Below are 25,228 nucleotides of genomic sequence, written 5' to 3'. Positions count from 1 at the left end.
CTGTTGTTACTTTGGCTCGAGCTCCATCCATGGTCATTTTTGTTAATCTGATTAATTTTGCTGGTATATCTTGCTTTTTCATTTCAATAAATAATTTATGTCTTCCAATACAGTCAAAGGCTTGTCTGAAGTCTACGAAGAGGATGTGGAGTTCTATGTTGTGTTCGTGGCATTTTTCGATTGTTTGTGTAACTATGTGGATCGCATCTGTAGTGGATCTGCCTTCTCTGAATCCTTGCTGGTAGTCCCCAATTTTTTTCTCTGTGAATTGATTAAGTTTTTGTTTGATGAGGGCTGTTAGAATTTTATATGTTGTACTCAGTAGAGATATTGCTCTATAATTGTTACAGTTTGTTACTTCTCCTTTCTTAAATATTGGTATAATTCTGCCTTCTTTCCAATCCTCGGGCAGTTCTTCTGCTTGCCATATTCTAACTATTAGGTTATAGATGCTTGTTTTTTTAAAATTACCTACTTTATTTTAGAATTACTTTATACCTATATCGGGTTTCTACAGCTGCCGCTGCCTGCCCTCCCTCAACCGGTTTCTCCATTCATCCTAGTTGTTCCAGCTGCCTTCTTTTAGATTTCTCCTTTCCATGGCTTGATCTACTTCCCGTAACGATCTTCTGGGTCTTCCTCATTTGCGTCTTCCTATCAGGCTCCAGTCAGTAACTCTAATTATCGGGTAGTGCCCTTTTGACATGACCATACCATATAAGACGCTTTTATTCGGTGTAGGTAATAATGTCTTATTCTACTGAGATTCTTCTTCTTATCTCTTCCCTTCGGATTTGATCTGCCCTTGTGACCCTAATATTTTGTTCTGTTATCTTTAGTTGACTATCCAATTCTCTGCTCCATACGTCATATACTCCGGTCAACTTACGCATCCGAGGCTACAAAAATTACCATCAAGCTGAAAATTGGCAGGATTGTTAAAAATACCATCATAAATGAAATCTAAAAAGTCCTCATAAATCCGACCCCTGCTAAAAATTTTACGCGGGGTCAAAGGTCACCAAATATGGTTTTTAGCGATTTTCAGCGAAACGGTAAGTTTTATGGTAAAATTAGTGCTAACAAAAAATATAGATTAGATAATTATCTATAAAAAATATCTTATTACTTTTTTCCTGGGAGCCACCGTTTTTGAGATATAACGATTCAAAAAGTGGGAATCGTCATAATATGCGCACACGTTTCCACACCACTTTTGAGGTAGTGTATTTAGCGCGTTTTTTTAACGTGGTTTCCCCAGTAGGCCTATTCTACGGATCTGTTATGATTCTGTTTAATTTAAAGCTATTTAATAATTGATATTGGCAAGGGTTAAAAATGATTAAACTTTATATAAAGCGGTATAAATTAAAAAAAAGGGAAATTTATCAAACTGGTTCATAATTCTCTAATACTTCTGCTTCCTTTGTTCTTCTTCTCATTGTTCTTCTTCCTCTTCTTCATCTTCTAGTTCTTCTTCTTCTTTTTCTTCTTCTTCTTCTTCTTCTTCTTGTTCATCCTGGGTGCAAGTAAATTGTCCCAATAATGACACATTGCATGGCTCCTCGATAGAATCAAATGAATCCTCAATTGTTGGTGATTCAACATTGGAGCACGACCGGTTTTGACAATTAGTGCATGCTACCGAACAAAACAGTCCAACTTTTTTGCAACCACATTTAGCGCTACATCCTTTTTACAGTTGCAAAAAATTGTGTTCAGGAGTTTTTCCGGCGCAGGGGGGAGTAAAGTTTGAATTGGTTCTAATTAACTGTCGATTAATTTCCATTCCCAGTCTTTTGGATCTAGCTGATAACCAAGCCACACTTGAACTTGGTAATATACCCGAAAAAGATGTTGATGAGCAGCCGCTGAGGTTGGAGGAAGACAAGATAACTGCACTTGTTTTTTGTTTCGAGTACTTTTAAAAAAACATGCATATCGAAACTTATCTAAGCACGTAGTTTTCTTAGGCGCTCCATACATAGAGAGAAGAAAGCTAATTCCGTTGGAAATAACTTCTTGTGGAGTTGAATTAGTTTTTTTTTAAACTTCAGCACATTCAAGTAAATCTTGTTTTTCAAACATTTTAAAAACAGTCGTTTTACCTCTCCTGAAAAATGCAGATGTCGTATCACAGCCAGTTATTGCGTGTAAAAATAGTATATAATTTTGACATTTTGCAAAAGTAGATAAACTTTTCGATGAATATATTTCCGATTGGTGTTGAGCTTTTCCAGGTTTAAAAAAAAGATAGTTTTTTCGATTGGAGTTCTACCAGTGAGTAATACGAGCAAGTCTACATCTTCACCTACAACAATAGTTGTATTTGTTAAATTGAATTGCTCTATGGCTGTTTCAATTATCATTACGTCAAATACTACGCGCAAATACGCGCAAATAAAACAATATTCTGACATTTTTGTTATAACAATGAAAATAACACGAAATACACGATAAAAAAAATATAGGTTTAACACGTATTTTCACTCCGGAGTAGTACTCAAGACTAATTAATACCTCGAGGGTGTCATCTATCTGAAGGATTTCGCCACCCAGGAAAATTACGGTGTAATTTGCATAAGTATTTATTAGTACTTAGCAATAAACATTTTGCCTAGAAAGTTGTCTTTCATTATTATGTTCAAACCCTTCGGAGAAGAGAATATGTAGAGTGATTAGATTAGCTGACGAACGTGTTTATTCCGACAAAACCCATCTTTGCAAATTGAACTAAGGCACATAAATAAAAATAATTATTATAAGTTAATACTTTGTCATTTGTTGTGTATTCTTGTTGGGATTAAGCCGTAAAATTCAAATAATTCTTATTATTTTCGCGTTACATTCACTTTGTAAAGATTTTTTTGTTGGCACTGTAATATAATACAGCTTATGGATTGCATCCCTCGGTAGACCGCAAGCTGTATAGTAGAAACATTATCATATTTATAATCTTATATTATTATGTGTAATATAAGTTAAGTTGACCGTAGAATATTATGTTTACTTGTATTACAGCTTCAGTGATGTATATACCTGGTGTACTAATACATACATATAATATTATGACGATTAGAAGTCTTTCAACTCTTTGAATCGTTGTATCTCAAAAACAGTGCCTCGTAGGAAAAAAACTAGTAAGGTATTTTTTATAGATAATTATCTAATCTACATTTTTTGTTAGAACTAATTTTACGATAAAACTTACCGTTTCGCTGAAAATCGCTAAAAACCATATTTGGTGACCTTTGACCCCGCGTAAATTTTTTAGCAGGGGTCGGATTTATGAGGACTTTTTAGATTTCATTTATGATGGTATTTTGAACAATCCTGCCAATTTTCAGCTTGATGGTAATTATTGTAGCCTCACTCCTATTTTTGAGTCTAACTAGACCGGTCTACATAATACTTCTGACTAGGGTGTTAAGGATCCTTTTTTTTTCGTGGTCTTTGTTGTATGTGTGTCCCATAATACTCCATTTAATTGTCTCATGCAGTCTCTGGTTTGACCTAGCCTGTTCTTTATATCTTCAGTTATAGTGCCGTCTCTAGAAATAGTGGAGCCTATGTACTTGAAAGTTTTGGTCCTCTTGATTTTTTGAGCATCTGAGATTTCGAGATCCGGGGCGTCATCCGAGCCCGTTACCGCATTTACTTTCCCAGGAAATATTTTTTGGTTTGAAATATTTCACAGATAATATTTTTTAAACAAACAAGGATTTTGAGTATAGGTAAACACATGGAATATCTAAGGGTGACCAATCAAGTCAGACGAAGTTATAGCAGAAGTAAAAAATAAAATTAGATATCACAGTTCTTACCGAAAAAAAAAACAATAAAGACCAAGGTATTGAAGACAGTAGGTTTTATACATATTTATACTGAAGTAGAGAAAGACAAGAGAGCACAAGTGGGGGTATAAATATTGATAAAAAAACTTGGCAAAAAAGGAAACCTGTAAAGAATGAAACAAATCGATGAAATAATGAATCGAGTATATATTATGTGGAAAGGGAAGGCCACCAGAAAGTTGATCAAAAATAAATAAACAAAATTCTAAGAAAAATTATCAGAACTTATTGAAAATATCAATAGCCGCAAATAAATTTTACCGCTAGTAGATTTTAATGCTTGGACAAGGAAAAAAAAACAAATGTCAAAGTTGTAGGAAAATTAAGGGAGCGCTAAATCAAATAAAAATGGAAAACAGGTAATCGACTTCCGTGAACAATACTCTCTAAAAACCCTAAACGGATTCTGTCAACATAAAAACATACATAAATATATCTGGGTGCAATCAACGAGAAACGCCTAGTCAATTATAATAGATTATATTATAACATTATAACGTAACAAGAAACATAGATACAAGTAGAAGACGTAGTGGTATTAAGAGGATCGGAGTGCAGAACTGATCATTATAAGGTAAGATCAATGATACCTACAGTATCGACTGCGACCACTATTATGAAAACCAACCAGCACAACCTAAGCCACTGGAAATGAATCCACCCAAATAAAATACTCATGCACTGCAAAAAGACTAAACATAATTTTTATATAAGTTATGCAGTTATGGCTTAGCCAAAAATTAACAAACGTGATCTTCTACTCAGTCCAGAATATATATCAAGAGACAATAAATAAAATCAATGAAGCAACTTATGAAGCACTCGGCACCATTTCAAGGAACAAAAAGGATGCCCCATTGTGGTGAACAAATGAGATCGATAATGCGGTACACAACAAGAAACAAACATATCAAAAGTGGCTGCAAACAAATGACCCAATTAATAGACGAACATAAGCAATATCAAACAGAGAAGTAAAAAATCTAGTAACTACATACTAATAATAAATAATGATAAAAATTACTTTCAGTTATTTAAAACAGAAATTTAGAACTCATCTGCCGGATATTTTGTATTTAATTTACGCCAGAAACAAGCGAATCCCTTAAAAGAGGAACAAATTAGAAAGCTCTTGCTTTAATATACACATTCATCACGGAAAATAAAAAGTTTTGACACCGTTTCCAGTTGCACACCCCATTAGGTCCAGGCCGCTCGAGTTTATGGCGGGAACACATTTTAGAAGAAACATTATCAAGGCGTAAACGATCTTCGACTCAATTAACCTTTAGGGAAATATCTTCTAGCATTTTATCGCCATGTCTTGCCATTTATGCTGATACTAATAACGCTGAACCAGGTGAACGAAATGAAAATGACAAGGAGGTGTATAATCCTCAGAAGCGTAGCGACATGTAACACAGAGATCGATGCGGCATACGCTTACTGCCTTATTAAATTATGTTTGAAAAATTATTCACTTCCACTTTATTGTTAATATTTAAAAACGATCCCCAGTGATGGGAATGAGTCAATTACAATCCTGTTATACAAAAAGGGGAAAATCTGATTTAAATAATTACCGACCAATAACCCTTCCCAATACGATTTATAAATTGTTTACCTTAATAATCTCAAACCGCTTATTATTAAAATTAGAAGGGTATCAATCAAAAGAGGAAGCAGGATTTGGGAAAGGTTTTAGCACCTGTGACCACCTCTTGACAATGAAGATTCTTATAGAAAAAACCAATGAATATAACATACCGATTTTCATCGCTTTTGTTAAGTTTGAAAAAGCCTTTGACAGTGTTGAGCACTGGGCTATAAAAAGCTCACTACACAGTAGCAGCATTGACTACCGATACACAGAATTAATAGACAACATCTACAGAAATGCTACAACCAGAATAAAACTGCTAGGCCAGGAACCAAACCTTTTCACCTCGAAATTTTACAGAATGGATCGATTTGTTTGAAAATTTGATAATAAGTAGTGGATAGTCCAAGGATCAAAATATATATGATTCCGAAAGGCGCTTTTACCATGGGGGTGGTTACCACTCCATCTCGAGGATGGACATTTTTTATTATATTTTGACTACAAAAGTTGATAATAACATTCATTCTAAACAAAAAATGTTCTACACATTTTTTTGATAAAATTAATAGTTTTTGATTTATTCGCTATCGAAAGTGTTAGTTTTGAATAGAAAAAATCAATGTTTTTCGATATACTCAATTACGATTCACTCAATTTTTGCGGTAGAAAAATTTTTTTCAAACCAAGTTCTTGGGAATTAAATAACCTACAATTTTATATTGAAACATTTTTTCGTATCTCTGATGCTAATCTTTCTATTCTGAAGAAAATGACATTTTGTACCAAACTACAAAAATTTGTTATTCGCTTTTAACTCCAGTTTTTTAAAAACTAATCATTCTAAGCCAGTCAAACTTCTAGAATCTATTAATAATACACATAAAATACACATTAATATACATCATAAGGTCAATGACTAAAAACACCGCTAATTTACATTATTATGCTTCCAATTGGATTTCTCCTTATTTTTTTTTCAAAAAATATATTGATTTTTTAACCGTAACTTTTTACTTTTTATCTTAGAAAGTTTGGTAAAAAATAATTTGGTAGGTTTTTACAAGATCTATAAGCCTATTAATATTAAACATTTTAAAAATCCTCAGTCGCAAAAAGAGGTGACTTTGAAAAGGTTGGTAAAGGTGGTTTTAGCATGTTATTACAAGTTTTAATTGTCAATAGATCACTCAATGTCTGCCGTAGAAAAATTTTTGCAAACCAGTTTCTTGAGAATTAAGTATTCTACAATTTCATATATAAACATTTTTCACATCTCTGATGATATTCTTGCTATTCTGAAGAAAAGCCATTTTTTTCCAAACTACAAAAATTCGTTATTCGCTTTTCTAAGCCGGTCAAACTTCTACAACCTATTAATAATACATAAATAAAAAAGACACATAAGGTCAATGAATAATTTTAATTAGGGTGGTGATTAGGGGGTTGCTTGCGATCACTTTTTCGCTGAAAAAAAAATAGGGACTGACATTCTTTTCATTGTAAGTCACTTAATTTTTGAGCTAGAGACTTTTTTAATGTTGTTCTGAAGCTATTTCCTTGTGGCATTTTTATAATCAACTATTTTTAATGAGAATAAGCCACAATTTTACCAAAAAAATGATTTTATTAACGTTTCGAAGCCCAAATCGGGTTTCGTTGTCAAAATACAAAATACTACAAGTAGTTTTGACAACGAAACTCGATTTAGGCTTCGAAACGTTAATAAAATCATTTTTTTGGTAAAATTGTGGCTTATTCCCATTAAAAATAGTTGATTAGAGACTTTTTTTATTTCTGGAGCTAGATATTTTTAAGTACTTTAAATTAGTTTGAACAAGTTGTCCTCAAAAAATGCATAGTTTTCCCGTATTTTGACTTTGAAACTACAATATTTAGGATTTGACGAAGAAGAGCCAACATATAATAAAGTATAGCTCGATTACTATTGGCCTTAAAGAACATTTAAAAACACAGTTTTGTTTATTTTTTTGAAAGGTACATTTTTGTTAAGTAAAGTTGTTTTTATAAAACGAAAACTTTTGGAGTTGTTAGCAGAAAACTTATTAAAAACATTGATTCTTTCGATATAAAACTAATACTTTCGATAGCGAATAAATCGAAAACTATCAATTGTATCAAAAAAATGTATAGAACGTTTTTTGAGATGGGGTGGCAACCACCCCCATGGTAAAAGCGCCTTTCGGCATGATATAGATTTTGATCCTTGGACTATCCACAATTAAATGGAAAGACAGAGATGTAAATACGCTTGAAGGGCAAAATAAGAAACGAGTTAATTCGAAATATTACAAAGTTCAAGGATAAAGAGAAAAAGTAGCCGAATCTAAATGGAAATTTGCAGGGCACAACATCAGACACAGAGACGATAAGTGGAACATCAAAAATGCTACACTGGAGACCATATGCATACAGAACAAGTAGAGGAAGATCACAGATAAGGGGTGTAAAACCAAAGTCGGCAATCTCCCATTTCCATTATTTTGGGAAACCGCGAAAAACTGTAGAAACTAACAAAATGAAAGTAAAACAATAAAACTGATCAATAATCATATAAAATTTGGTTTGTGATCGGATGTCCAGAAAGAGGGGCTTAAGAAATTATTTCTTTCCCTTTTTTTTAATATTTTAGTTTGGAGATTGCCGTTTTTGTTTGGAATGTTTGGAGGTTGACGGATATGAAAATGATCTATAAGGATATTGCCAGTTTTGAAACTAATAAATAATTATGCCGGCTACTTAGTGAAGAAAAATATATTTTGATATTGAACAATAATATAATTTAGGGGTTCGGTTCACTGATACTAACGACCAGACCAGAGAAATTAAGAGGCGAATAGAAATAGCGAGACAATCATTTATCAAAATGAAAAAGTTCCTATGCTGCCGGGACATAAAGGGTACCCCCGTTAAGATTGGCACAATGCCCTCACTCCCAGAATTCAATTTTATTAATTTTTTACGTTCTATGCAACTAAAAAATGAGATAACGCGGATTTTTAGCTCGCCACCCCCTTACTCCTCCCCCCACAGCCAAAAACGTAGATTTTTAGATTTATTTTTTTTTAGTTGGGTTCCAATTGATTTAAAAATTTCAAAAAATTCACAAGTGTAGCTGAGGCTTTTACAAAACATGTACATTTTTTATGGACCCATAGGTAGAGTGTACATAACATCAAATTTTTTTTAACTATTTTAAAATCTATAACTTTTTTTTTTGGAGGGGGCTGCAGGTCCAATTTTTTTTGAATTGTGTGTATTTTATCAAAAGCTATCTCTCTGATTTTTTCAGATTTTTCCATCAGGTGCGCCATTTTGAAAAATTAAGAAAACTGTTTTTTTAGGGGGTTTTTGAAGATTTTCTCCATTTTATAGACTGCAACATAGATTAACTCAAGGTTTTGTTAAGAGATTATGTATAATTTAAAATAACTGAGTATATTAGGATATTCAAAAATTGGGCGAAACACTTTTAAACCCCCCAAAAATCATGTTTTTTTAAAGTTTTGTAAGGATTTTTGCGGATTTAATTATATTTTTTGTGGTCGATACAGCCTGAATATTTTTTTTATTTTTTTTACGTTCTATATGATTTTAAAAAATTAGGACTCACCGCAATTTTAGCCCACTTCCCCTATTCCCCCTCCCCCACAGACAAAAATATCAATTTTTCGATTTTTTTAAGTTGGTTTGCAATTAAATTATGAATGTTATTCTGAAGCTATTTCTTTGTGGCATTTTTGTAATTAACTATTCTAAATGGTCATTTTTTAGTTAAATTGTGGCTTATTTCCCATTTAGAATAGTTAATAATTATTAAATTATAAATTACAAAAAATTCACACGCACAGCTGAGGCTTTTACAGAACAACTATTTTTATGGACCCGAAGGTTGAGTGTAAGTACATATTATAACCTCTTTTTTTTGTTTTTTAATACGTTTATTTTTTTTGTCATGGATTTATGTCTATTTTTTTGTGTTTTTTGTATTTTATCAAAAACTATATTTCTGACTTTTTTCAGATTTTTCCGTGTTCGCCATCTTCAAAAATCCGCAAAACTGGTTTGTTCGGTAGTTTTAGGGATTTTCTCCATGTTATAGACTTCAAAATTGATTAATTCAAGGTTTTTTATAGGTAATGTAGGTATAATTTGAAATAACTGAGTTTTTAGGGATATTTTATATAATTTGCTATTGAATAAACTTAAAAACAACCTGCTAGTTGTCACAATCATAAAGTTGTCAGGATGGCACGTTCCACAATTAAAATTACGTTTCACAATTAAAACTTTCCCTGTTTAAATACCTACATAAAAGTTTGTCAGACTAGACACCGTTAAACTATTCAGATATTTTCAGCTTGCTATTGATCAACTTTTTTGGTACGCGGGATCCAGGCCTAATATTTTTTGAGATCAATACAGCCTGAATATTTTTTCATTTTTTTACGTTTGATGTGTTTAAAAAATAACCCTTAGCCCAATTTTAGCCCTCCTCCCTCTCAACCTGCCCAATAAATCATCATTTTTTCGTTTTAATTTTTTTTCTCAGTATATCTGTTGCTCAGTTTGTCCTCAAGTAAACTACATTTATCAAAATAATTTCAAATTTTTGCAATATTTTTATATAAAGTAAAGATTTTTATATAAAGTAAAGATGTCATTGTGATATCTTTTGGGTAGGATACAAAAAACAAAAACAAAACAGAATTATCAATTTAAGAAAAATATATTATTTTAATATATCCTACTTCTTGTCGTTTTGTGAATCAAAACATTTTGTTCTTTGTTAGTTTGTATTTAGTAGGTACCCTAATATTACCTTCCATTATGCATATTCTGATTATTCAAACATGTGCTTGTACCATCTACATAACCTATATCCCTGCTCTGCCTATTATAATGTCATTTTGATTCACGTTTACTGCCACGTAAAACACAATAAAAAGAATAAGGAAAGTATTACCAAAGTATAGCTCCGTATATACTCGTAGAGTATTCGGAGAGTATATTCGTTGGTATTACACTTCAGTTCTAAAGTCTTCGCTGTCTTCGTCTATTATAGGTATAACATCTGTATTGTCAAAGAGTTTTGTAAGATATTCTGCTGGCTTGATGGTTTTTGTAAAATATCTTCCATGCGATAAATATTATATTATGGCAGCTACATGCGAACAACAGCCTATGGTTATGTTGCCGTTTGCGCAACTCGCATCTACAACAGTATCTATCGTTTAATGTTTTCCGAACCATCTTCGTTTGGCTCATAATGCAAATAGTTCATGGTGTATGCTTGTCCCCATTAGGTAAATTATTTCGATTCATTAGGCGAAAATGGCAATTTTCAAGGCTTAATTATTATTATGAAAGTCATAAAGTGACCAACTCAAAGTTTAAAGCCCCCCCCCCCTCCCGCAGGAGCCTGAAGAAATTTTTGTCATTATTGTATTACTATTATTTTTAATAATTAAAAATGAGAGCTAAGCACGTATTGAACCGGCCGTCCGCGAGAGAGATGTAAATTCATTGGACGTTTTAAACAAATATCGATTGGAAGTCAAAAATGCGTTTTAAAAAAATAAAAAAGGAATTTTGCGGTTATATGTATTGTACACTCGACCTACGGGTCTATAAAAAATAGATATGTTTTGTAGAAGCCTCATAAAATTTTTAAATTAATTGCAACTAAACTAAACAAAAAAAAAATAGAAAAATTGACGTTTTTGTGGGGACAGGGGGAGGGGGTGGTGGGCTAAAAATGCGATTAGTCTTATTTTTTAATCACATATAACGTAAAAATATGAAAAAAATATTCAGGCTCTATCGATCTCAAAAAATATAATTAGACCCGCAAAAATCCTTACAAAACTAAAAAAAAAAACATGGTTTTTGGGGGGTTTAAAAGTGTTTCGCCCAATTTTTGAATATCCTAATATACTCAGTTATTTTAAATTATACATAATCTATTAACAAAACCTTGAGTTGATCTATGTTGCAGTCTATAAAATGGAGAAACTCCCCAAAAACCCCCTAAAAAACAGTTTTCTTGATTTTTCAAGATGGCGCACCTGATGAAAAAATTGGAAAAAAATCAGAGAGATAGCTTTTGATAAAGTACAAAAATGCAAAAAAATTGGACCTGCAGCCCCCTCCAAAAAAAGTTATAGGCTTTAAAAAAGTTAAAAAAAATTGAGGTTATGTACACTCGACCTATGGGTCTATAAAAAATGGACATGTTTTATAAAAGCCTCAGCTACAACCCAACTAAAAAAAAAATAAATCTAAAAATCTACGTTTTTGGCTGTGAGGGAGGGGTAAGGGGGGTGGCGAGCTAAAAATCCGCGTTATCTCATTTTTTAATTGCATAGAACGTAAAAAATTTAATAAAATTGAATTCTGGGAGTGAGGGCATTTTGCCTATCTTAACGGGTGGTACCCTTTGAAATTAAGAACGAGAATGTTGAGGTGTTATGTTTTCTCCGTACTGTTGTACGGCATGGGAGCTTGGTCACTGAAAAAGATAAACATCAAAAACATTAAGTTATTCGAGATGTGGTGCTACAGGAGAATGTGGAACATACCATGGAAAGATAGAGTAACAAATCAAGATGTTTTGCTGAAGATGGGGAAGGAATGCGAAGTCATAAAAACAATACAAACAAAAAAACTGGAATATCTAGGCCACATAGTTAATAAGAGGGAAAAAGTATGCCCTGCTAAGGCCCGTAATCCAAGGAAAAATCTCGGGAAAGAGAAATGTGGGACGTAGGAGGATTTCCTGGTTGCGAAATTTAAGGGAGTGGTACGGGTGCAATTCTATACAATTGTTCAGAGCTGCAGCCAACAAAGTTAAAATTGCTGTTATGGTAGCCAACCTCCGATAGGAGACGGCACACTGCAAGAAGAAGAAAATAATATAATATGTTAAAGCAATTTATATGCATATCACTTAAACTAAAATATCCGTAAGTTCGGGTATAGGTTTCTAAAGAGTTCACGACATTCACAGTTGATCACATGCGAGGGCTACGTGTCTCTTATTGGCCGCAGTGGAGATTGCCGTGTTTGGTATGCACTCAGCTATGAAGATTGCCGCTTTTATTTGATTTATTTGGTTAAAACATCTCATTTTTGTTGGTAAAAAAATATATTAATTTGTCTGGACTAAATTACGGTTCTGTTGATATCCGAGAAGACATGGTCTTCACACAATGTTGCCAAACTGAATTTTGTTATATTCGGTTTAAATTTACTAGTCGATTTGCGAGTCTACTATACTTTCGGTTTTATCCTATGGTGTTGAAACATTCACTATGACAATGATAAACATGATCACTATGAATAATAAATTTTGTAAAACCTTTTTTATTTTTATATTTCCTAATTTAAGTCCTGGATCTAGCGGTTGACCCATCAATCTGTAAATCGAGGTGTTTCTCTAGGTTACTTTTGTCATGAAAATTTTTAACCTGAGGCTCTATTCTATTACAATCCACACCCGAGATATGACCGAGTGTCATTTTTAGTTAGCCACCCAGTACATTCCGGTTTCATTCCTACATCCCTCAAATCAACTCAAATCATAATCGAGATTTAAAACATAAATACTTAATCGTTTCAGGCGCCTTCCTGCTCACCCCCTCGCACGACCTAAGTCTAGACAAGGCTGCCAACATTTGCGACAAACTCAACTTCCGAGGAAGTTTCAGTTTGACTAAAACGGCCACGGGCATATTGTTTAAATTTTCAGAGCCCGAGGACTTCCAGCAAGTTTTCAGGAAGGGATTTCATAAGGTAAGATTTCGGGACTCTAAGCGAGAAAATTTTCAAATTCAATAAGTGAAAATGGAAGAGGGTATTGTCGGGGAAACTTTCGCCGATATTCGATTTGCTCGGTTTGGAGCTATTCGAAACAATAGATATAAAAGGGATATTGGGATGAGAGAGAAGTAGTTTAGAGAGAAAATTTATGAATATTTTAAGCACCTAGAAGGTATTATGTAAATTGTATTTCTGTACTCCCTTCTCCAATATTTATGCTCTTCTAATATGCTAAACGTGATGAACACCTCATCAAAATGAGTAAATAAAGAGCTACAAATCATGAATCTTCTGTATTTAAGATACTCCTCTGATGCCGGTGTCCCTACACGATAACATCGGGAAGGAAATAACAGTTGGAGAAAGCATTCGTTTTTTTAAGACATTTACATATGTTGACCTAAACAAACAAAAAATGGAAAATTAATTGATACATGAATAATAAACCGACGACCGGAGGAATTAATTAGGAGTCACATTTATTTCTCAACTTGAAATAGATGCATACGGAAGGAGGTGTCTAACTTAACACGCCAGGCGGTAAAATAATGCTAACCTCGTTCAACTCACGTAGTCGTTAGGCAGAATGGGATCGATCGATTTCGTTCAACTCGCCGAATCGACGGGCTTTGGATCACGTTCAGCTCACCTGTTCCGATGAGTAGGTAGTTATTCTCCGTTCAAACGAACCGAGAATGACATAATAAGGTAAGATTTCGGGAATCTAAGCGAGAAAATTTTTAAATTCAATAAGTGAAAATGGAAGAGGGTATTGTCGGGGTAACTTTCGCCGGTATTCGATTTGCTCGGTTTGGAGCTATTCGAAACAATAGATATAAAAGGGATATTGGGATGAGAGAGAAGTAGTTTAGAGAGAAAATTTATGAATATTTTAAGCACCTAGAAGTTATTATGTAAATTGTATTTCTGTAGTCCCTTCTCCAATATTTATGCTCTTCTAATATGCTAAAAGTGATTAAATACATAGCAGCTTGATAATATTTGTCGGATTAGTAACACCTCATCAAAATGAGTAAATAAAGAGCTACAAATCATGAATCTTCTCTATTTAAGATACTCTTCTGATGTTGGTGTCCCTACATGATAACATCGGGAAGGAAATAACAGTTGGAGAAAGCATTCGTTTTTGTTAAGACATTTATGTTGACCTAAACAAACAAAAAATGGAAAATTAATTGATACATGAATAATAAAGCGACGACCGGGGGAATTAATCAAGAGTCACATTTATTTCTCAACGCGAAATAGATGCATATAGAAGAAGTATCTAACTCAACACGTCAGACGCTAAGATAATGATAACCACTTTCAATGCACGTAGTCGTTGGATAGGATGGTATTTATCGATTTTGTTCCACTCACCAAATCCACAGGCTACGGAACACGTTCAGATCACCTGTTCCGATGAGTAGGTAGTTGTTCTCTGTTCAACGCACCGAGAATGACATCATAAGGTAAGATTTCTCGACTCCAAGCGAGAAAATTTTTAAATTCAATTAGTGAAACTGGAAGAGGGTATTGTCGGAGAACTTTCGCCGATATTCGATTTGCTCGGTTTGAAGCTATTCAAAACAATAGATATAAAATGGATATTGGGACGAGAGAGAAGTAGTTTAGAGAGAAAATTTATGAATATTTTAAGCACCTAGAAGGTATTATGTAAATTGTATTTCTGTTTTTTCGTCGCCAATATTTATTATGCTCTTCTAATGTGTTAACTGTGATTAAATACATATCAGCTTGATGATTTTTGTCGGATTAAATGCCATTAACACCCCATCAAAATGAGTAAATAAAGAACTACGACTCATCAACCTTCTGCATCTAAGCTATTCTTCTCATGTCGCTGTGTCCTACGTGATAACCTCGGGTAGTAAATAGGAGTCGAAGAAAGAATTCGTTTATCCTTTCGAAAGAAGCCACATTTATTTCTCAACTTGAATATGAAAGGAAGTGTCTAAGGGAGCACCTACATTGGATGCGTATTTCTTCGATCAGATCAGATCCGATCCGATCCGACGTCGGATTGAAAACAAACTCAAGGTATTAAAGCGTAGTGCCTACACTGCAGTGGGAAGCTCGAGCCGATATCGGGCGATTTACGCTTTAATACTACACACTACGCTTTAATACCTTGAGTTTGTTTTCAATCCGACGACGGATCGAATCCAGAAATACGGATCCGAGAAATACGGATCCAATGTAGGTGCAGCTTTACTCGTCTAACACGTCAGACGGAAAGATAATGATGACCACGTCAACACACATGTCGATAGTTATGATGGTATTTATCGATTACGTTCAACTCACCAAATCCAAATCGACGGGCTTCGAAACACATTCAGCTCACCTGTTCCGATGGGTAGGAAGTTATTCTCCGTTAGACCGTCTAAATCTAATAAACAAAATAAACCAGACTTGTAGATCAGTATGGATTAAAACTCAATGTTAAGTAAATAAATATGTCATAGTTAGCAAACAAAATTATATACAGGGTGACGGAGTAAAAGTCGGCGATTCTGTACTGGAAACTGGAAAGAGGAAAGAAAGTCGAGTATCTTGGTAGTATTATTAATGAGAGCGGGGATTGAGATAGAAATTAAAAGCCGAATAGAACAGCCACGATTGTAGTATTGCCCTTCGCGTTCGAATGACTATGTCTTTCCAGTACTAGTGTATGGTGTGGAACTGGAAACGTGGAAGTAGGCCTATGTTTGAGACGGCTGAACCAAGCCAACATAACTGATCAATATAATAAAGAGACAAAATGTGGAATAATTCGGTAATTGAAAAATATGAATTTTTGAATATGAGGATTTAGGAAACGATTCAAGTTAAATGTCCTGGTAGCCAACATAATGTGTATGTATGTAAATACTTTCTTCGGAAAGGATATTCAAAAGTTGATTACTCGGTAGTTTTATTTTTTTCTTTTAAATTAAAAATTAGTTGAGATATTAATCCTGAAGACTTCTTTGAATCCTGATCCTAATCCTGAAGTTGTATAAACAACTATAATTTAGTAATCAGATAGCAGATTTTTAAGTAAATAGTAAGTAAGTAAATAGTAATACTGGACAATACATGCACTATTAATTGTTTAGGTAACTGGTGGAAGATTATATAGAAAAGTGGCGATCCCTTGCAGACCTCAAAAAACTTTCTCGTTGTTGGTATACGAGGTACCATCTGATCTTCCAGAAGATGATATAAGGGCTAGTCTTTATAGATATTGCTCTGTGGTAAGTCTATTAACATTATTAATTGATTGCACTATTTTTATCAGCTGTTGGAGATGTGTTGTATCATAATGTGACCCCATTTAAGGGATGGATAGATAGCCATATCAAACAAGAAGAAGGAATAACTTTTAAAGTTTTGCGTTTTTAAAATAGTACAGTCACTGAAAGTTTTCACTTTCTATTTCGTTGAACCTACATCGATTTTCATGAAAATTTGTAAGTAGTTAGAGGAGACCTTAAGGAACAAAGGTGACATGATGCCAACTTGTGCTTTTACCCTGGGGGTGGATGCCACCCGTCCTCGGGGGTGAAAATTATTTTATTAAAAAAATACCAGAAATCGATAGACGGACAAATTCTAAGCAAAATTTGTTAAAAAAATTTATTAATATAAATCAATACTTTTTGAGTTATTAAAGATCAAAATTTTTATTTTTTCGTAAAAACAATGCATGTTTTAAAGCTGTTTTTCACATATAACTCAAAAACTATAAGCTTTCACAAAAAAATTAGCATTACCAAAATTGAAGATAATGAAAAATTTAATACACTTCTCACTTAAATATCTAAACTAATTTTAATTCAAAGTGAGTTATGGGTAATTGAATGTATATTTTTTTCGACGAGTACTCAAATCTAAGTATTCAAGCTGAAATAACGGAAAAACGATGCATTTTATAAAATATACCTGCTTAACACTTATTAAAGCCCTTCGGAATTCCTATCAAAGGAGCTCCAGAAGAAGTTAATAGCATCAAAATTAAGCAAGTTTTGATGAAAACAATCCTTTCGAATTTTTTGGAGAAAAGTGAAAAATAAATCTTACGCAATTTCCAAAAAAAATAAAATTTATAGTAATCTTTGCAATAATTTCTTTATATTCGCATAAGTAATATCTTCAACTATTTTGACCGGTTTAGAATGCATATTTTTGAAAAAAAAAAATATAAATAATTTAAAAAAATCAGAATTTTTAAAATTATAGTTATTTTCATTTTCTTTTGATAATAACACCAAAAATACTTAATATATATACGTAAAAAATGATACATAACCAAATTTTAGTTTTTTCTATATCAAATATTTTACTTGTCTACGATTACTGTAGGGTAAAAAATAAGCGAGATCGAAACGTTTAAAGCTTAAATGCTGCGAGGACCATGTAACCGGGGCCATTTAACCTTTTATTTTTAAAAAAGTAAGGAGTTTAAAAGATTAAATTTAACCTGGTTATCTTATTGGAATTATCTTTCAAATGGTTTGCAGGTGAGCCTGATATCTTAAAAAATATTGAAGTTATTTAAAAAAATAATAATATCATTTTTTGGAAACAATTTAAACGATAAACTTGGAAACATTTTTGGAGCATAAATTTTAATGCTATCAACTTGTTCGAGAGCTTATTTGATAGATATTTCTAAGTACTTTGACAAATGTTTAATAATTTTATGTTATAAAATACATCAGTTTCCCGTTATTTAATCTAGTATACTTAGATTTGGTTACTCGCCGAAAAAAATATACATTCAATTACCTAACTCACTTTTAGTTAACAATAAGAGGTTTTTCTAGTAAGGAGTTTATTTCATTTTTTACTAGCTTCAATTTTGGTATTAGCAACTTTTTTGTAAAAACTTATAGTTTTTGAGTTATTTATGAAAAATCGGTTAAAACCATGCATTTTCTTCACGAAAAATTAGAATTTTTGATCTATAATAACTCAAAAAGTTTTGATTTATTTTAACAACTTTATATAACAAATTTTGCTTAGAATTTGTCCCTATATCGAACTGTGGGGTTATCTTTAATAAAGTAATTTTCACTCCAGGGAAGGGGTGGCATCCACCCCAATGGTAAAAGCGCAAGTTGGCACCATGTCACCTTTATTCCTTGAGATATCCTCTAACTACTCACCAATTTTCATGCAAATCGATGCAGGTTCAACGAAATTGTAGGTAATAGCTCATATCCACCTTCAGTTACTGTGGGACAAAAAATACTGGTATAGGTAATTTAACGTTGTTGTGGAGTTTTAATTACAAATCAAAATATCATCACCTTTCTTGTATTATTTATAATCTGGTACATTCGCTTACAAATAAATCCGTCCTAAGTCTATGATATGTTAAAAAAAGTGGTACCGTAAAAAATATTGTTACTCGGCTTTAATAGTACATTATTCAACGAGTATGTAATGATGGTTATTACTCACGATGATGAAGTTTGTGAAACGAGCCGAAGGCGAGTGTCGTAATTCATCAGAGTTAGTAATAGCCATTACATGCGAGTAGAATACTATACTTTTTCTACGACCTTCTATTTTTATTAGTAGAAAAATATAATTATCAACTACTCTCGATTAAAATTAACATTTACAAAAACAAATGTAGTTCACCAATACTACGCGGCTGAATAATTGGTTGCCTACTATTAGGAGGCGTATAATAAGTCTCGACCATAAGGATTATTCGTATAAAGATAAACATTATTTAGGTGTATTTCTGTTAGAGAATCAAATTTAAAGTTTGCAACGTAATAGCACGCAAGCTCATATAACGTAGTGACAGTCTGTTTCGACCTTAATATCTGTCACATATTATGTCACTACACTTTTTTTCACCTTAAGAACAGAACATTGCACTTATGCGGATCAGTGTTGCCAAACCTCTCGGGCACGGGTGGCTACTCGACTGCCGATATACGACTTATTCTAATCAGTACGGTGTGGTATCGGCGCGCTTCTATCATCCATAAGAACTACATTGGCCTATATAAACAATGGTCCGTTCTTAACGTGAAACGCTGTATAGGCATGCATCAGTTGATTAATTAAACCCGTGGGTAATGACCATACACATATAGTCCATGTGGTGAGACCGCTCCCGTCTGAAAAAATTTCTGATTCGGTTTCTTTGTGGATTCCTATTCAAAAATGTCCCCTTTAAACAAATCTAAAGGGTGCCGGGCGGAATTTTTGGGCAGAAATTGTTTAAACAATTTTTTTAAACAAATACAAAAGATTACGTTTTTTTGCTCTGGAACATATATTTTTAGGCTTTTTGGGTCATTTTAAATAAGAAAGGTATTCTGTAATTTTTCTTAAAAATTGATAGTTTTTGAGTTATAAGCGATTTAAAATCTGAAAAATGCGAAAATACGCATTTTCGAGGCCTAAAAACTCATATTTAAATTAGTATTTATGACAGATACTTAAATTGAAGATTAAACATTCAGCTTCAAGATTCTAAAGAGTGGTTGCGTCTAACCTTAATTTATACCGTTGTTTTTTAATTCTTAAATATGCGTGTTTATCCGATTTTTTTGCCGGTGCGGCGAGCTCTGTTTCAAAATCTCCTATTTTCCTCCGAAAAATATTTTTTCTAGATTATTTGTAATATTCTAAATAAAACAAGTTTCTTGAGATTTTTCTCAAAAATTAATAGTTTTAAAGTTATAAGCGATTTAAAATCCGAAAAATACCAAAAAAAAACGACTTCTTGGATTTTAAATCGCTTATAACTTTAAAACTGTTAACTTTTGAGAAAAATGTCAAGAAACTTATTTTATTTAGAATATTCCAAAGAAACTAGAAAAAATATTTTTCGGAAGAAAATAGGAGATTTTTGAAATAGAGCTCGCCGCACCGGCAAAAAAAATCGGATAAACACGCATATTTAACAATTAAAAAACAACGGTATAAATTAAGGTTAGACGCAATCACTCTTTAGAATCTTGAAGCTGAATGTCTAAAATTCAATTTAAGTATCTGGCAACCTCAAAAATACTAATTTAAATATGAGTTTTTAGGCCTCGAAAATGCGTATTTTCGAATTTTTCAGATTTTGAATCGCCTATAACTCAAAAACTATCAATTTTTGAGAAAACTTACAAGATACTTTTCTTGTTTAGAATTACCCACAAAACTTAAATATACAGGGTGTCCAGAAACTCTACCGACAAACGAAGACAGGGTAATTTTAAGATAATTTAACCCAATTCACTTAGTCCGAGAATGCTTCCTAAGGGAGCTAGAGCTCTTTGCTTCTATTTAGAAAAACAAAAATAGGTACACGTATTTATCTTCAAGATATAAATCTAATCCATCTATTGCAAATTTCTAGTACCGATCATAGGCGTCCGTTTTAGGTAGGGCAACGGTTATTTTATCGCATAACTTTTTTATCTTTAACTTTTATGCATTTCTGACACTGGATTATTAAATTGTGAAGTATTCTAGTACTAAAAGGTACTCTTGTTTTAAATCGGTAGGACACACCGTTTTCTAGAAAAAACGATTAGAAAATTTTTCGCTTTATGAATTAAAAAAAAAATTTCAAAAAAAAACTGTTTAGAAAGACGAAAACTGGTACATTTATTTATATTCCAGAGATAAATCGATTTCATTATTTGCGAATTTCTAGTACTGGTCATAGGCGTCCGTTTTGGATAGGTCAACTGTTATTTTATAGCATACCTTTCTTGTCTTGAATTTTTGAGCATTTTTGACACTAGATTATTAAATTATGAGGTATTCGAGTACTAAAAGTTACTCTTACTTTATGTTGGTAAAATACTTCGTTTTTTGTTGAAAAGTTCTTTCAATTTTTTTTTCAAATTCCAAAAACAAAAAACTTTCAAATCGATTTTTCTAGAAAACGGTGTGTCCTACCGACTTAAAACAAGAGTACCTTTTAGTACTAGAATACCTCACAATTTAATAATCCGGTGTCATACATGCATAAAAGTTAAGCACAAAAAAGTTATGCGATAAAATACCCGTTGCTCTACCCAAAACGGACATCTATGACCGGTACTATAAATTTGCAATGGATGGAATCAATTCATCTCTGAAAGGTAAATATGCATAGCAATTTTCGTTTTTGTAAATAGAAGCGTTCTAGAGGTATTTAAGAAAAACTAATTTCATGACGCCATCTTCAAAGAGCTCTAGCTCCCTTAAGAAGCATTTTCGGACTAAGTGAATTGGGCTGAATTACCTTAAAATTATCTAAGGAATCTCCTGTCTTCGTTTGTCGGTAGAGTTTCTGGACACCCTGTATATGTTCCGGAGCAAAAAAACGTGATCTTTTGTATTTGTTTAAAAAAATTGTTTAAACAATTTCTGCCCAAAAATTCCGCCCGGCACCCTTCAGATTTGTTTAAAGGGGACATTTTTGAATAGGAATCCACAAAGAAACCGAATCAGAAATTTTTCCAGACGGGAGCGGTCTCACCACATGGACTAATAATAAGAATAGACTAGGCATGGTAGGCAAAATAGTGTAACGCGGAGCAGTCGATAGGTACTCTATCTATCTCTCTTCACCGCGCGATCCCGCTCCTGTGACAGACAAAGATGGCTAGAGCGGCACAGAGCTGCCCATACCTTACCTAGTCTATTTTTATTATGCCTATGGAAATTACCGGTGAGTAATGAACTATTACTTCATCATCATCCAGCTTTCTGCATCCAAAGTTGAACATAGGCCTCCCTTAATTTCTTCCAGTTTTGTCGATCTTGGGCTTTCTGCAACCAATTCCCAGCAATCCTTTTGACGTTGTCGGTCCATCGTGTAGGTGGTCTACCTCTACTTCTTCTGTCTTCTCTTGGTCTCCACACTGTAATTTTTTGGGTCCATCTCCGTCCTTCATTCTGGCTACATGGCCCGTCCAATTCCACTTCAACCATGCTACTCGCTCATAGAATTTACTTACGGGTAAAGTAATGGGTGTTATTATCTATTCAAACATAGTGAATAATGAGCATGTTATTAAACGGTCGTAGAAAATAATCAATTTATTTAACACGAACTTGTTTACAATAGTTTTAACAATCTGACAACCATAAACTTCAAAAACTGAAATACAACTGTTCTATGAATGTCAACTTACTAAGTTTATATACATTTGGTGGCGTTCAAGACTTCACTCGACATTTCTGGATTTTCGATGACATCTCGAATATTCCCGACTTGAACACTTCTTCTTTTTCGTCAAGGGACTTTTTATTGTAGGTTCAATCTTACGGAACTATCTTACAACAACAACGGAACAATAGGTATATTTTATAATTTTTTTTTTAAATATGAAATTATTCTTCTTTTACACTGAATGCCACATTTTATAAGTCCAGGAAAGTTTTGCATTATAACCAAGCCAACCAGCAACTCCGTGGAACATAGAAAGAATAGGTACGAAGTAAACAGTTGTGTAAACGAAGAGTTAAAAATTCACGCAATAATAACATTTACAGTTCCGGTTTTAATGGACTACATTCACTTGTTTTGTACTCCATACTTCGCTAAAAGCGTACGAAGTCTTTAAAACCCTCTACAATGCACGACGAAACTTTTTCGCTTACTTTTTATGGTATTTTCCTAACTCCAGAAACAGCAGAAACAATTATTCCATAACAATAGTTTAAAGTTACAACCAAAACTTTGTCATTAAAAGTATTCCTACAAACAATTACATAGCTTTAGCAAATCTAGAAGGAGTTACAGCGACTCCGGGAGTTGTTGCATAAAAAGTTTGGTGCACAAGCCGCGAGGGACAGGGAGACGAGGGAAATTGCATTATATTCAGCCAAACTAAACAAGATACTCCGGATTTCGTGTATTCGCCACTTGGAGGTGGTTTTGAATAAAACAATAGTGTAGTTCGTTTCATGTGCGATACAACACGAGTTTATACTGGAAAACCACCGTAACCAGATTCTCCTAATTTAGTTTGTTAATAAACACTTGGTTGATACAGTAACTTTGTTCTTTTCTGGTTCATAGGAGTTTAATAAAGGTCGTGGGATTTTGTAGAAACTAAAATGACAGATAGGTCAAACCGGCAAACGGGTGGATGTTCTCAAAAAAATTGATAGTGTGTAAAATTTTTGAAGTTATACTTCTTTACCGGCGATAGAGGGTGATTTTTTTATATGTTAAAACCTATCAGCCCGGCGCATGCGCATTATAACTTTGTTCTGATTGGATGTTCAAATGACATGTCAAAAATTATCCGATATGGCAGCTGTGGTTTGGAGGTAAAGGTAAAGGTAAACAAATGTATAATATATTAGTTTTATTGTTGTGAGGACAGAAACAAAAAAGTTTATAATATTGTAGTGACTTTTAAATAGTTTTTAAAAGCAACAGGTACGTAATAATTGTTATTGTATCATGGGTATAAACCTACCTATTTGATCTGCCAAAATACATAGTATGTAATACTTTTATTTATATAATTTGATTACCATCAAAATTTCTATCAATATTCACCTAATATATTGTTATTTTACTCTATGTTTTGTTGTATTTTTTCAATTCTAAATCATTTCAATTCAAAATTAAAATAATTTGATCAATTTTCAAAATATCAAAATATCACAAGTTTAATCCGTTTAGTTAGTCGATCTTCGTAAATAATGACACATAGTGTCCGTGGCTAAGCGGAGAAGGCGAATGAATTCCAATACCAACCGCTCTTATCAGCGCTGGTTCGAGTCCCAATAGAAACTTTCTTTTTTGTTTTTTTTTTAATACATTTTATGATTGTAAGTATATTTATTATATAATAATTGTATTTTCAGAAAATACGTATTTAGTTAAAAAAAATTTCGACAATTAATGTTCAGACATCATTTGTGGCTTGTTTAATGTGTTTGTGTGTGTTTTATTCTTTTATTATTTTAATTTTTGGCACTGTTTTAATAAAAATGTTTGAGAAGTAGTAAGTATAAATTAGTTTAATATTTAAACAAAATATAAATAAAAAGTATATTAATTTCGTTTAAATCATATAATAAAAGTATAACTTCTTACGTGCGTACAAAGTACACACACATTCTTTTTTTTATTAAAATTAGCTGAGTACTTTCAGCACATTACTTGCCATCATTAGAGCTTCATCCTATAGGTATAAATCCTTCATAGAAGCTGTTCACTTGAATATACAATGGTGTAGCGCAGCCATATTGTCTTTAAAAGAATTTAGATGTGATCCCAGTATCTATCAATTTTTAATATATTGTTTGGCAATTACTCTTCTATGAAGGATTTATACCCATATGACGAAGCTCTGATGATGGCACGTGATGTGCTGAAAGTTCTCAACTAATTTTAAGAGGATACAGTAGCGATCAACAGGTAGCAACAAACGCGTTCCAAGATTGCGGCTTTAATTTTGAATATTTTGTCGAGATATTTGGCACACATATTCGTAATATAATAAAGAATGGCGGTACAGAGCCCAATTTCAGAATTATGTTAATACGTGGAAATTACTCTATAACTAAATAAAATATTGAAAAAGGAGCCTGTACCGCCATTAAGAAGAAAAAAAAATAAACTTTCTTCAAAAAATTTTTTTATCCCATGCCTAGATTTTGTGTAATCTTGGAACTACTAAAATTTTTTATTTCTAACAAGAAATCGAACATATTATAACTAAATAACTAATTAGGCAACATAGAGAAATTATCACTGTCATTTTGACAAACCTGCGTTAGATTTTCTCTAATCTGTTCTGTCATCTTTATCGATATCTGTTCAGTGCAGTAGTGTGTTAATTTAAGAATTCGTTTTTGTTGTTTCATAGGAAAGTAGTGTTTATTGATAGTTAATTTATTATATAGGGTGTCCCAAAAGTAGCGGAACGGTCGAATATTTCGCGAACTA

The 25,228-nt window shown here is 32.9% G+C and overlaps 1 protein-coding gene across 1 annotated transcript in view; it reads left to right on the top strand.

The window, feature by feature from the left end:
- LOC126883356 (uncharacterized) overlaps nt 1-25,228 on the top strand; it is a 54,373-nt gene that overhangs the window by 5,750 nt on the left and 23,395 nt on the right. Inside the window, exons 2-3 of the mRNA XM_050648815.1 lie at nt 13,097-13,269; nt 16,422-16,559. Of these exons, the coding sequence (XP_050504772.1) occupies nt 13,097-13,269; nt 16,422-16,559 (311 nt within the window). The remainder of the gene's footprint in view (nt 1-13,096; nt 13,270-16,421; nt 16,560-25,228) is intronic.

Source organism: Diabrotica virgifera, chromosome 4 (genome assembly GCF_917563875.1).
Source record: "Diabrotica virgifera virgifera chromosome 4, PGI_DIABVI_V3a".
NCBI lineage: Eukaryota > Metazoa > Arthropoda > Insecta > Coleoptera > Chrysomelidae > Diabrotica > Diabrotica virgifera.
Note: the sequence above shows the minus strand (reverse complement) of the source record. Positions and strands in the feature narration are given on the sequence as shown.